At 39.8% G+C, this 14,621-nt stretch overlaps 1 protein-coding gene across 9 annotated transcripts in view; it reads right to left on the reverse strand.

Moving 5' to 3' along the window:
• Positions 1 to 14,621, reverse strand: part of Cobl (cordon-bleu WH2 repeat protein) — a 235,083-nt gene that overhangs the window by 106,381 nt on the left and 114,081 nt on the right. For all 9 annotated transcript variants that reach the window (XM_052734542.1, XM_052734541.1, XM_052734545.1 and 6 more), the window contains one exon: positions 4,443 to 4,616. In XM_052734542.1, the coding sequence (XP_052590502.1) occupies positions 4,443 to 4,616 (174 nt within the window). The remainder of the gene's footprint in view (positions 1 to 4,442; positions 4,617 to 14,621) is intronic.

Genomic DNA, 14,621 nt, shown 5'->3' on the forward strand with positions numbered 1-14,621 from the left:
TTTCCTTTCTGCTTGATGAATATTCCTCAGGTCCCAGTGTGCACTTCTTTTGAATTTTGAAATACAACTTTAGGTCTCAACTTCTTTCATGGTGGTTTTACAGGTGTCTCTTGGTATCCACAATGATACAAAATTATGTTCATATCCCTTATTCAGAATGGCAATGCATATGATATATATATACATATATATGTATACATCTTTCTATATGCTGTAAATTACATCTAGATTACCTAATAAAACATAAATGTTATGGAAATCATATTTTTAGGGGACTATGTTTAAAAAAGACTGTATGTATTCAGCACAGACACAATATTTTTCCAATTACATTGGTTCAAGGTTGGTTATATCTACAGATATGGAATCGATGGCTATGTGAAGCCAATTGTAAATAATTATTATTTTGTGGTATTATATTTGTTCGTGTTGAGATAAATTTTCTGCTGTAGTTTTCTCCATATATAAATTGATTAGTCAGAATTCTGAGTAGAGACAGTCTTCTATGCAGTGGTAGTTTGCAAAGTGCAAAACAGATATGGTGAGATGAAAATGCTCAGGTTCCTCCCAGACTCAATGGATGGGAATTCTGGGAACAAGGCTTAGAACATGAGTTTACAATCCTACTCTGTGTCTGTTCAAGTTAGAGAAATACTGGCCCAGCACCTAGTGCATGACCTACATAATATGTTATCTCTACCTGAAAGTTCCCCATAATATAGTCAATGGTCAAGATGCTGTTGGCGAAGTAATGGGCTCTGAAGAGAGGCACCATCCTCCTCCTGAAGAGATCATGCCTTTGTTCCCACTCATGTTCTCAAAAGCTCTACACAGAGATTTGTATAAAGGTGGCATTGCTTGTTTTCCAGCTACAGCATCTCTAGGGACATCTCTTGGGAATTGCCTTCAAAAATAAATACTGATGACCAAATCATGAGTATTTAACTGGGTAAAAGATACATAATATTTTTTTTTTAATTTCAGAACATGGCAAAGTTATTCTACCTTTAAGTCACTGACAGGTAAAATTTTAATTTTGCCACCTAGTTGATAAGAAAAAGAGACATGTAAAGATGAAAACCTAAGTCTTCTCCTAAGCTGGCCAAGTCCTGAAACTAAACATTTTTCTCCTGATTCAGGATTTTGGTTTTAGTAGCAGCTACATATAAATAAGGTTTTCAAACAAACAACTTATCTTTAGATGAAAGGAAATTCATTAAAAGGAATTGATGTTCTTCCCAACAACCAGGACAACATAGTTTTTTGGGTTCCTTTCTCAGAAATTGGTAAATAACAAAATATATTTCTCTTTACAAAGAAGCATGTTCATTGGAAAGGCTTAAATGCAATCTGTATTTCACTCACACAATTAAAAAGGAAGATGGTTTTCAGCAACCAATTTCTCAACTCATTCTGTGCCAAATAAAACAGATTTCAGCAGAAGCTTTTATTGCTGCAGAGGGAACTCTGTTCATTCTGCAGGGGAGAATGTACTGTTTATTTTCCATTTAAAGTTCCCAATTCTCTAGTTACTATATGTTTTTCTGCTCCAGCAGAATATCCAGTATGAGTAACTAAATTAAATTCAGAAAAACAAAACATAACATCCTTGTACAGAAGAAAATGTTGAAATGTTGATGTACCATCTATGTTCTATCACATTAAGGTTTCTTATTGAAGTAAAGTGTTTACATAACCCTGCTCCTGGAATACATATTTTTTTTATCATTAAAGAAATATCTATCTGAACCAGAAAGAAAAAGATGTCTCGGGAGTAACTGGAAATGGCTAATGTTATCAATATATCTGGGTGTTTTGAAAAAGTACAGAATCTAAACTGATTAAAGAGATGAACTATGCTCACAGGAAAGAGCTTCACATAGTGGCTACATCATCCCATCAAGTATGGAACCAACTGATGTACCTCTGTGACTAAATTTCCTTTAATTAGAACATGGCTGCAGCATCACAAAAATCTCAAAAGAAATGAGTATTTGAGACAAAAAGTATCAGAACATCTTCTAAAATGTGTTGTGTTGTAGGATTTTGAGATACATTTCTAGTGAAATGAGTATGGGCCTATAGGGTCAGATGTGGTCTCTTGACAGGCAAGGTTAAGGAGGCCTGTGGAAAAAATAAAGACACCTATAGGGCAAGTCTACAGACAGACATATAGACAGACAGACAGAATGATAAAGATGCTGTGATGGCTAGTCTACATTGTCAACTTGATCTGATTTGGAAACCTACCTCTGGCTATGTCTATGATGTCATTTCCAGAAAGGTTTAATGGAGAGAAGAGCCATGCTGAGTGTAGATAGTATCATCTGATGAACTGAGGTATGGACTGAATAAAAAGGAAAGAGAGCTGAGTATTCATTCATCTTTCCCTGCTTCCTGATGAAATGTAAACAGATGTCCAATCTCCTGCTGCTGTGATTTTCTTGCCGTGATGGACTGTATCCTCAAACTGCAAACCAAAGCAAACCCTTCCCACTTTAGGGTGATATTTTCTCACAGCAATGAGAACTACAACTAACACATGTCAAGGAAGATGTCAGGACCCCATCATAGTGATATGCAGCTGTAATGAAGACCCAAAGCAAAGCCTCAAATTTTGGTGGATTGGACATTGTTTTTAGTATACATAAGTATATTTTCAGAACAAGCCATGTTATGACTAATGTAAAAATGATTCAAATCCGTAGACTGTCATTGTTCTTGAGAGTCATGATGCAGGGACAGAGCAAGGGATGCCAAGGCATCAGGAAAAAAGAGGATGTGAAGTCCATCAGAGAGCAAAAGATGCACAGCATGACTCATGTGATACCAGTGGTCAGGGTATGCTTTCTTCTCCTGGGAGAAGAAATGCTGGGCCAGCTGAAACAAAGCAGCCAATGAAGAAAAAGCCATCCTCATTCTCAAATTGCACTTTAGCACATGGATGATGATGCACAGCTTGGAACAGCCAAAAGCATGAGCGCCTCTCAGGTACCCAAGAGGTGATCTCCACACTTCATCCAGTTGAGGATGTGTTTAGAAAAATAAATTTTCATGTTTTTTTTTTTTTCAGTATTTCCTTTAGAGCTTGGAAAAGAGGAGTAGTACCTAATCCCTCCCACAATAACTACAGAGGACACAAATTTCAGAGATGCCTGAAACCTTAGTATTAAACTACACACACACACACACACACACACACACACACACACACACACACACACACAGGCTTATACTCTGTGCTTCCGTGTGTGTGGGTGCGTGTGTGTGTGTGTGTGTGTGTGTGTGTGTGCGCGCGTGCACGCACGCGCATGTGTGTACACACATACACTTTGAATAATGTTTCACCTTTCCACTTAATGAAAGCTTCTCTTTGGCAAATACCAACCGCTTCCATGTTTAAATTACTATTCTTCATGTTTGAATCACAATTAAGTCAAATAAGAATTATGTGACTATAGCACTGTAATACCATGACAGTCAGTTATAACTGAGATAGCCACTTAGTAACTGACAGACAGATAGTCCATACAATATAGATACATTGGTCAAAGGGACGGCTCATTTCCTAGCAGGATGGAGTATGACTGAGATTTCCATGATGCTACTCAGAGGAGTGTGGGAGTTAAATATATAAACTGTTTCTAGAACTTCCTATTTAATATTTTCAGAGTGTAGTTAGCTGTGAGTACCAGAAATGTCAGAAAATGATATCATAGTTTATACGGACACATGGTTCCCTACTCCTGGGAAGAGAGGGCTTGATATTTCAAGTAATGCTTCCAGGTATCAGCAGGTAGCTGAAGGAAAGAGAACCAGTAGAAACCATGGGCTAGGTAACTCACTGCTGAGGATGTGATCTTCAGCACAACATCTAATGACACAATGCCTTAGAAGGCTTTGCACTGCTCTTAAGACAAACAGAAAGTGGGCTTCTTAAATACCAGGCCTATGAAGTGAACCCTGTATCATATTAAAAGCAAATTAATATGGTGAAGTTTGTTTTTCTGTGAGTCTGAATAATTTGAGGCATCTTGGTCACACACTTTGTCTCTTTCACAAGCTTCGGCTCTCTTGAAGTAGCTTTATTTGTGCAATTTGTCTCTTTCATGGGCCCCGGTTTTCTTGAAGTACCTTTATTTGCGCAATTTCTCATATGCAATCTCTCTGACACTCCCCAAAACTTCAGTGCTAAAATAAAACACATGTGAATCTACAAGCATTGGGTCCTTAAGAACCAAAGCCCCCAAAATAGTTTCCTACCTTAGTAACTGAAACACAGTGACGTCGCACCTTGACTTCTAAATAAAGCTCAGATGTTCACCCTGAACACAGCTTGCTAAAACCACAAGAGTAAAGAATTCAGCATTTCCAAGGATCTGCAGTGGAGTTAACTGGGTCACTGAAAAGATGCTTTGGTCGTGAGAGGAGCATTCCCCTACCTTTTCTGATGTTTTGTCTTGACCCAGGGGTCCTGGACTTGGAGGAGGAGGGGCTCGGCGCTTCTTCATTTCTGACTTCATAGACACTCCAGAGATGTTGCCCAGTGAGAGGGAGGGACCCAGTGTTAGGGACCGAGAATGCATGGACGGTGAGTTGGGTGTTGTCAAGCAGCCCTGTAGGAGAAGAGACAGACAACACCTCATCAATAAGGTGACTTCTCTCTGTATGGATGTCCAAACTTGAAACTACCCACTCAAGTTTCTATTGACATCTATTTGTGACATGAAGGACTGGAGCAAAACACCTATTACCATTCTCCTAGGAAACTTTACAGCATTCCAGATCTATGTAGTAGGATCTACTTTCTTTTATTTTACTGATTTTTATGAGGATTTTATGCATGCATGCAGTATTTACGTCATTTGTCCTTTCTCTTTCCTCCCTTTAATTCCTTCTATATTCTCCCACATTCCTCAAATTAATGACCTTTTTTCTTTAATTATTATTTCTTTAATTGTTACACACACATATACATATATATGCACATAAATTTATATACAACTGTTGAGTTCATTTAGTGTTGCTCATATGTATATGTGTTTAGGACTGACTGCTTGGGATTGGATCTCCTATCAGAAGATCAGCATGGGAGCAGACAGATTCTCCCTCTCTCAAAAGTCAGTAATTGTCCATAGCTTTTTATCTAGGGGTAGGACCTTGTGAGATTTCTCCCATTCACATTGGCACATCAGCTGGTACTGTCATTTTCAGGTATTGTTTGGGCCAGCATACTGTGAAGATTTCATGGGTACAGCTCAATCACGAAGCATTCAGCAGCTCTAAACTGTTAAGGGCACTTAACAGCTAGAACCACTTGGCATTTCCATCTAAACTGTGGGCGTAAATCATCAATCTTAAAGCTTTAATGTGTCACAGGAATGAGTTCTTAGAGACTGCAAAGAAGGAGCTCCTGAAGCAATGCACTGCAATGGGGAAGAGTGGCAGTCATTTACCACTGACAAATGTTTCACCTACTTCCAGGTTCTTCTAACCTTCAAAAGTTAGATGAAAATGTGATGGTGTATTGTAAGCACTAGGCTTTGAAGACTCTCAGACCAATAGTGTAGAACTTGGCAACAGTTGCTAGTGAGCAAACATATAATTGCCACTCAATACACTTCTTGTTGGTCTCTAGAAACAATTTCCATCCTTGAGAAATGAGCTAAATAACATGTTGCCCAAGTTTCTTAATAGAAAAAGAAGGTATGTTCATGAAGAAAAAAACACGTAGGGAACGAAAACTCTAACATCACATTAAAAACAAAAGGCAGCCATACCCTAAGCTATACTGTCACTCACATTGATCTTTATCTACAGCACAAGCCATCCTGGATGTGTTCCACATAAAGTCAGTACAGAGAAAGACAAAGTCTCAGACTCGGGAGATACTAAGTTTGATTTCTGGCTTTGCCCCCCACCAGCCACATAACCTTGGGCAAGTTTTAATTTGTCTTTGCAACAATTTATGTCTTTCAAAATTGAAGTGAATAGCTCCTACATAACAGAACCATCATTGTGAACTACATGAGTTACTACATGTAAAAGAGCATGAAAGAGTTCTTGGCACATAGTGAACACTCAAAATGTTTAAGTGATTACGATTATGTAATGCCCTGTCTATCTTTCTCTCCTATTTATATGAGGGCTCTGTGAAGACAGTGATTGTCTCTTGTTTTAGTCACTGCTATGTCCTCAGCACTCATAGTTCCTAGAGCCTGGAAGGCTCATGAGCTTATATCTGTTGGAATGAATGGATGGTATTTAGCCTCTATAAAACTCCACTTTCACATTTGAACTTGTGGGTAAGGTTTCATGTGACCAACTCATTCCTCATATGTAACCTACCCCCCCCCCCGTCTCTCTGAGATAGATAGATGTAGATATATATTTCTGAACATTGTGGCACATGCCTATAATCATGGATACTTGGAATGATGAGGCTGGTGGATCATAAGATTAAGATCAGTCTGAGCGATACGGCAAGATTTTATCACATAATTGTTTTAAATAAAGAAATATATAAAAGAGTAAGCAACAACCTAGTATTACTTTGGTTAGTCATAAATTTTATTATTCAATTACTTGATATAGAAATTTAGTCTCAGATTTCTTTGACCTTAATTACAAAAGCTGTGGTAATTTTAATGGGAATGGTCACCATAGGCTCACATGTTTGAATGCTTGGTTCCTAGTTGGTAGGACTGTTTGGGAAGGATTAGGAGGTGTGGCCTTATTGGTGTAGGCATAGCCTTGTTGAAGGAGGTATGTCATTAGGAGGCCTTGAGGTTTCAAAAGACCATGCCATTCCAGTTAGCTCTTTTTCTGTCTTGTGGTTGTCTCAACATATAAGCTCTCTGCTACTGCTCCAGCACCATGTCTGCTTACCTGCTTTCATATTCCTTGCCATGATGGTCATGAACTAACTCCCTGAAACTGAAAGCGAACCCCTAATAAACTCTCTCCTCTATAAGTTGCTTCCAAGTTGTTCATGGAAAACCTCAAGAACACAGGACCTGAGGGTTCAGTGACTAAATGAAGTATAAGAAACAAACCACTAAAGGAACTTTGCTCACTCAATGATTGGAGTTGTGGAGATGTTTCACTGGTGGCAAGTTGACTTAAATTATCTCCAAATGTTGGAGGAGCATAAACCTCGATTTTCCTTACCAGTCTGCATGTAGCCAGAAACATAGACACCAGGACCATCCAAGCAATTTACTTATACATAAAGTCAGGTGATTACACACACACACACACACACACACACACACACACACACACACACACACACACACCCCTTCACATAAACATTTAACACACAATATTAGCATAAGCTCACACACTCCTGTTAGGGAGGTTGGTTTCCCTCAATGGAGAACAAGACTAACTATCTGGCATCCCAGTAACACTAATACCTTCTCAGGACAACACATTTCACAATTCTGGCATCTCATTGCTTCTCTTCACTCCATCCTGTCTAGTTATGGGTCTTCACTTCCTCTCTCCTTAGTATTCACCACTAAGCATGCTTGCCTGACTGATCATACAACATGCTTGTGAAATTACCTCTGTTCTTTAAATGTCTCTGCGTAAAGTTCTATGTTGCCTATTCTCATTAAAACATTTGACAAGGAACTTACTGATTTCAAGTTTTAATTTTATAACTCTTCCACCCCCAGAAGCACTGACATATTGAATGGTCAACAACTAGGGCAAGGACTGTTATCACATTTAAAATGGGGAAAATTCTATTGGCTTCAACACTATTATAAGCATTAAATGAAGTAACTAAGGGAAAGCACCTGGCATCATTCTGTCATATTAGAGGTATCAAATGAAGTGGCTAGAAAGATAGTTCTCTTGTGGTGGGCCCAAGTTTAGAACCCAGAACTCATGTAAGATTGCTCACAACCATCTGTAACTCTAGCTACAAGGGAGCCAATATCCTCCTTAGCACATTAACAACTCCCTGGGGAGTGTGTAAATATAAGTAATTCTCCAGGAGAAAGTAGAACCACCCCATGGCCTTGTAGTCTAGAAGTGAGAAAAGGGAGCAAACCTATGGCTCCATTGTTACAAAGGGTCTAGTTAATTCTTTGTAATGATGAAAACCAACAAGGGCCACTTAAAGCCAAAGAGAGATGCTGAGCTCCACAACTCAAAGGGTAATGGGTCTCCTTCTGGCTTACTGGCCTTTGGGGAGTATGCACTGTTTCTTCCCACACAAAATTATAGGATCTTAGAGCTGGGATGTCACCTTTTCAGACATGAGCTTATGTGGAAACTCTCTGCAGATGCTCAGTCTTGAAGAGACAGAGAGCCCTTGATCAAGATGAGAGTCACCAGTCTCCGTTCCTCAACTAGCACTAGCCATTCTGACATGACCAAGACATACCCTCAGAGAAAAATAGAATGATACTAGTAAGAAACTCTGGGCCAACTAAAATTCTCAGTGCATTCATGCATAAGCTGCCATAAGATCTGGATTCACCTCATCTGCTGAACACGCCCCAAATTTTCCAATCTTAATTCAGCGATTTATGCCAATTTCCCTTGGCTCTGAATCACAGAAAACCAAGATCCATATAAATTTTGTATGTTAGCTCCAGTCTGTTGCCCAATGGTATACTATAGACTTGAGCCTGGGATACACATTGGCATCTCCTCCCAGACACTATAGAAAGATAAAACAAGCTTCACCCACTGTGCCCAGTCTGCCTTCTTAAGAGTTTCCATAGGACACTGGCATGTGTAGGAAAGTAGAGAAGGCTGGCAAACAGATGTTCTGATGTTTAAAGAAGAGATTCAATGCCTGCTCCTCTGCCTCATAATCTTCCTGCTCCTTCTTTCACAATGTTCCCTGTGTCTTAGGTGTAGGGCTTATAGATTTTTTTTTTTTCCGTTGGGACAGGGCTCTACAACTCTGCATTGTGATTCATTGTGGTTTTTCTGTAATGGTCCCTGCTGCAAAGCTTCCTTGATGAGAGGTGAGGAATTCACTTATCTGGGGGTACAAGAGCAAATATTTAGAATGCAGCCAGAGACTATGCTGGTCTAGTAAAGTGGTAGTTGTAGGTTCTACTCCAAGATTCCTGACCTCACTAGCTCCGTGTAGTTAGGTAGGTTTCTGGTAACATACAGGTTATCCCTCTTGTTAAGAGGATCTTAAGTTCAATTAGAGAGCTGTCGGTTACCAACAAGGTATGTGTGACATGAATGCACCCTCATAAGTGTCACCTAGGAATGTCAGAAGCTATAACTATAAAGTCTCACCAAAATTATCTAAAAGTGAGGTGAACAAAGACAACAACAATAGAAATGTTAACATGGATGGGTGACAGCTCAAAAGGCCTCAATCGTACACAAAGAACTATAGGCAACTAAGGAATGCTGGGAGTGGAAGAAATAGTCTTCTTCAGGGAAGAGCACACAAATTGGTTATTCACCGCCAAATGGTCAGCCCTGAAAACATACATACAAGTAACAATATGCGGACTGAGCAGGTTATACCTATGTATTTAGGAAATATATATTATATATATATATGTGTGTGTGTATATATATATATGAATATATATGTGTGTGTATGTATACATATACTTATGTGTATATAACAGCAATTCACGAAGAAAAAAACCATAAATTTGAAAGAGAGTAAGGCAGGGTATGTGGAGGGCTTGGAGGGAGAAAAGGGAAGGGGGAAATGATTTAATTATGTTATAATCTCAAAAAAGTAAAAGACATAATTTAAAGAAGGTGTATTTAAACCTTGCTAATAAGTCAGTGTGTAGTCCTCATGATACAGTATATTTCATAAAGCAATTAAGAAGAAACTAAGGCATTTAAGGTCAACTATAGCTTACCTACAACAATGTCCAGCATATTCTATTAGTTCTCTAGGTATACATTACCAGGCTTTAATATAAAAATGAAAAACACTCATACTAGGAAAAATTAGAGGGGCAAAGTCCAAGCTTCCTTGATTAAGACATGAGCATGGTCATTTTTTTTCAAAAGCAGAAGCCTCGCTGCAACAAGATGAAGGATTCACAGCAAGACATGCTGGGGATGCAGCATGGCCATCCTCCCGCCTATGCAGGCTGGGGATGCAGCATGGCCGTCCTCCTGCCTGTGCAGGCTGGGGATGCAGCATGGCCATCCTCCTGCCTGTGCAGGCTGGGAATGCAGCATGGGCATTCTCCTGCCTGTGCAGGCTGGGGATGCAGCATGGCCATCCTCCCACCTGTGCACCAAGGCCAGCACCCACAGGCTGGGGATGCAGCAAGGCCTTCCTCCCGCCTGTGCAGGCTAGGGATGCAGCATGGCCGTCCTCCCGCCTGTGCACCAAGGCCAGCACCCGCAGGGACCTGAGTCCATTCTTGAACTCAGATACATTGGCAGATTATTTCTTCAGTGATCTGATCTGGCTTTATGCCATCCATGCCTAGCTCACATATCATATGGTCTTAGGGAAAAATATACTCTGACTTATACCTTAATGTTTAATTTACACACTGCAACTTTGCATTAAAGGTTTAGACAGTGTTTGAGGAAACTGCTACGATCTGAAATGGCAAGGCTGCTCTTGCAATGTCAGTGTTCCAGGAAGGGCTGGCTAGGCACAGGGCAAAAGGGCAGACATGGCAAGTACTCTAAGGTAGTTGTTCACATCTGGTTCAGGAAAGAATTTCAGAAGCAGGGGACCTGTCAGCTGTAAGCCAAAACAAACAAACAAACAAGCAAACAAACAAAAAACCAATCTCTCTGCCCCAGTAGAAAGGTGTTTATAGCTTTCTACTATATCCTTTCTATGTGTTATTCTGAGGAAAGGATTTCTCAAAATAGACAGGCGGGAACCAACAGGTCGTGTCAGAGCTGCTCCGACTTCCACCTTTCAGATGACCAGGTATTTGGTACCAATCAAAGGTGGTCAGTGGCGATGTTCACCTTCCACCCTTCCCTCTGGCTTCACGAAAAGCTCCAGCATTTATCATTGCAGAGGTCACTGATTCTGTATAGAAACCAACTCTCTCCAACATCTTTTTAGCACAATTGCCAAACCAAAAGCAAGAGGAGAAGGAATAAACCGTTATTTCATATTTTCAAGGCTCCCCAGGTATTTCTTAGTGCTGTCAAATCGCTGCTTTAAGCTTTCTCACTAGTCTCTGGCTTCCTGGGGTGCTGTGTTCTGTTGCTAAGGAGAAGCTGGCAAAGGCCAAAAATATTCTGAAATTGAAAGCAGCTTTGTACACAGGCTAATGGATAGCACTAATCAGCTTGGAGACAGCATCTTCTCTCCGCCTTAGAATATGGTTGCAGAGGAGATGTGGTGGCCTTGGAGGGACAAAGGATGAAAATGGGTTGGGGGGCATTTCTTTTTCTCTGACCCAACATGGAAATGTTCTGGCTGACCCACCAGGATTCTGCAGCTCAGACCTTCAGCTATGGCTGGACTAATGGATTTCTCAGAATAGACAGGCAGGAACCAACAGTATACAAGCTAGAGCCCTCATTCATTGCGAATTATTTTTATATATGTTGAAACCCTTAGGGAGTTACTGTACTTTTGTGCTCATAATATTAAATTTACATGCTCATAGAGTTGACTGTGGATTCCAGTTTTGTCCTCTCCTATGGGTCCCGGAATGTAAGGGTCTTACCAAATGTGGACCATCTTTAGTTAGACACCCAAGGATAGGTAGTCACATAAAAATTGGTCTTTCTTTTGAGGTTATATTACTGTGCTTCTTGACATATTGCTGTTGAATTTGCTTGCTTGCTAGCAATTAAGTATTATTGTGAACAGGATGCTCAGCATATACTTTTTACATAAACTAGAATGACATAAAATTCAGAAGGAATTATCTATACTCTGAGACTAAAACATATGTAAACATTATCTCATCCTACTTATCTGAATAATAATAACTCATTATTGAGATGCTGCCCAGAAATACATGTTGCTGTTTTTTTTAATTAAAAAAAAAAGATGTTGAATATGACTTGGTTGTTGCTGTTTTAACAGTATGCTCAACTAATTAAAACCATATAGGAATTTTTTTTCTTCCCACAAAGTAAATTAGCAAAGTAGCTGCTCAACTCAGACTGTTTCTCCCTATCTTCCACTTTCTTGTCATCAGGAAAGGGAGGTGAGGGGCAGCAGAGGCAGACAAGCAAAGGAGGCCTCAGCAACTTTCATTTGCAGGAGGGTAATGGCAGTTCTGCCAGCTGTGTGCCCAACTCCCTTCCCTTTATTTTATTCCAACGTCTGTGCTAAGCTGAATGCCATTATCTCCCAGGCTCTTTTGTAGCTTTATACACCCATGTTCTTAAACTCTCTCCAATAAAATGGACATGTACTTCCAGGCTTGTCTTCTCTAGAGTGACACCCAATCATAGTCACCAACAAGAGCCACCCTGGAACTGTGTTGGGCTAAAAGGCCGATGCCTCCATGTCTAATTACTGCAACTTTTCAGGCACTGTGTGAGAGAGTGTCTGATCAAAACCTTTGCATTTTGGAATCTTGTTATAGCAGCATATCTTTCCGTATTATGGTGGCCGCTGTGAGAGGTTATTTGAATGCCATGGATGTTAGTTTAGAAAAGAAAGCCTGAAGAAGGACTATGGCAGTTTTAAGCTACTTCCTGAAGCAGAAATTTCTTGAGGCTGTTCACTGGATCTGAGAACGGACCAGCAACTGTGAGCTACATGGGATAGACCTCATGGGTAACTAGTAGGTGAGGCCCGGAGGCAGAGGGGCTTGAGAGCCACAGAACAAAGGTAACACAGTTGTCATTACAGCGTTCAGTGCAAAAGGTGATATTTTAAAGGAGACAGTAGACCTGGGGGGATGGTACTCACAACAACAACAACAAAATAAATATCCTGGTGATTCAACAAAAACATCAGGCTGAAGCTTTTCCCTCCTCTGCTTCTGCCATATAAAATTTCTGCAGGACATGGGATATCCTTTTCCTCTTAAGAGTCAGCAGTCTCAACAATGCAGTGAAGCAGGGGTCATCAGTGACATCTGGGGCTGCCTTACTGGTACTTGTGCCTGGTCCTCCTGACCTCAACCCCCATGGGCTGGAGATGGCAGTTCCTGGAGAGGAATGGGTACTCATGGTTTTCCATGAACACCCAGTAATAATTGAGCGTGCTGCTCTATCCTTTTGAGGAGGCCGCCTTTTTCCAGATCTCTGCATGAAAACCTGCTTTGCAACTGTGACAGAAGTTTTAGCACTAATACATTCTTTCTTTTTTTGTGTGCATCATAGCTTTGCTGAAACACTGCGATCTGCTTTAGTGTAGGCCATAAATACTAACAAATTAGACCAGAAGTCAATTCTCATTGGCTGTACTTCGAACATGTCACACAGCTGCATTGTTTAATGCGATCTGGATTAATAATTGTAAGATTAATAAGAAAAATAATAAATGATGCTTGTCTTTTTGAGTTAAAATCTTTTATGTGCTACCAAATCACTCCAATGTTTCAAAAAGAAGCAGGCTGCAATTGATTGCTGAAGTCAGAAGATAACCCCCAAAACAAATAGCAGAGGTAGATTTTGACATGGTCAAACGTGTGTAGATGACTGAAAGGAAACCACAATCACGGTTTGGCAGGGCCATTAGAGATACAGTACATAGAAGATAAAGTGTTAATAGTAGTGACAATGACTGTACACAGAATTTATGGGAGTTCACGGCTTTTTATCTGCATAGTCCAAATTCCCTTCCTTACCCCAAATTAAAAAATAAATACTCAGAGGAAGATATCTACAGAGTAGTACATACTAAATAGAGTTCATACTTGATTTAATGGAACATAAGCAGACCACCACCTTCCTAGTAATATTTAAGTCAGCTATTTGACTTGTTTAGGTTTTACTTGAGGCATCTAATCTGGGTCCAATTATAAAGATTTCTATGGAGGACAGCCTACATCACTCAGGAAATTTCCAGCATTCTTACTTATTCATCTCCACAAGACCAAGAGGATTCACATCACATTAAATAAAGCGAGAGTAAGAATGAAGAAAACTCACAACTTGCATATATATGCATGTACACACACACACACACACACACACACACACACACACACACAAACGCATACACACAATGCTTCTAGCCCATCTAAGACAGAAATTCATTATGCTAAAAGAAAACAAATATCAAAGGCAATAGAGTTAACTTAGGAATTATGATTAAGTATACAGTTTTACTTCAAAATACTTATATAAAAAGCTGGAATACATATATTAGCAATAAATAACTATTATTTTCAAGTGAGGAAGCCAAACAATTTCTTTCTTACACTTTTAGTTTTCATGTGTTTTCTTCCTTTCAGAAAAAAATCTCGCCAAAGTATTCATGAAGTAGTTATTGTCCAAATTTACCAAATTATCTCAGTGTGAAGTTCAATGCCATCCCTGATGAAATGTCCTTTCCTGAAAGCTCATCCAAGTTTCACCCTAAAAGGAGACACCCAGCTCCAGGATGAAAGCATCACACAGAAGTGTCCAGGTTTATGGGAGGCCACCATTCAAAGGAGTTATGCTTTCTAATTACGAGTGCATGGCTTCATCCACAGCTGAAAGCACTCTTAGCCAAG

This window comes from Peromyscus californicus, unplaced genomic scaffold (genome assembly GCF_007827085.1).
Source record: "Peromyscus californicus insignis strain IS unplaced genomic scaffold, ASM782708v3 Scaffold_13__1_contigs__length_99412109, whole genome shotgun sequence".
Classification (NCBI taxonomy): domain Eukaryota; kingdom Metazoa; phylum Chordata; class Mammalia; order Rodentia; family Cricetidae; genus Peromyscus; species Peromyscus californicus.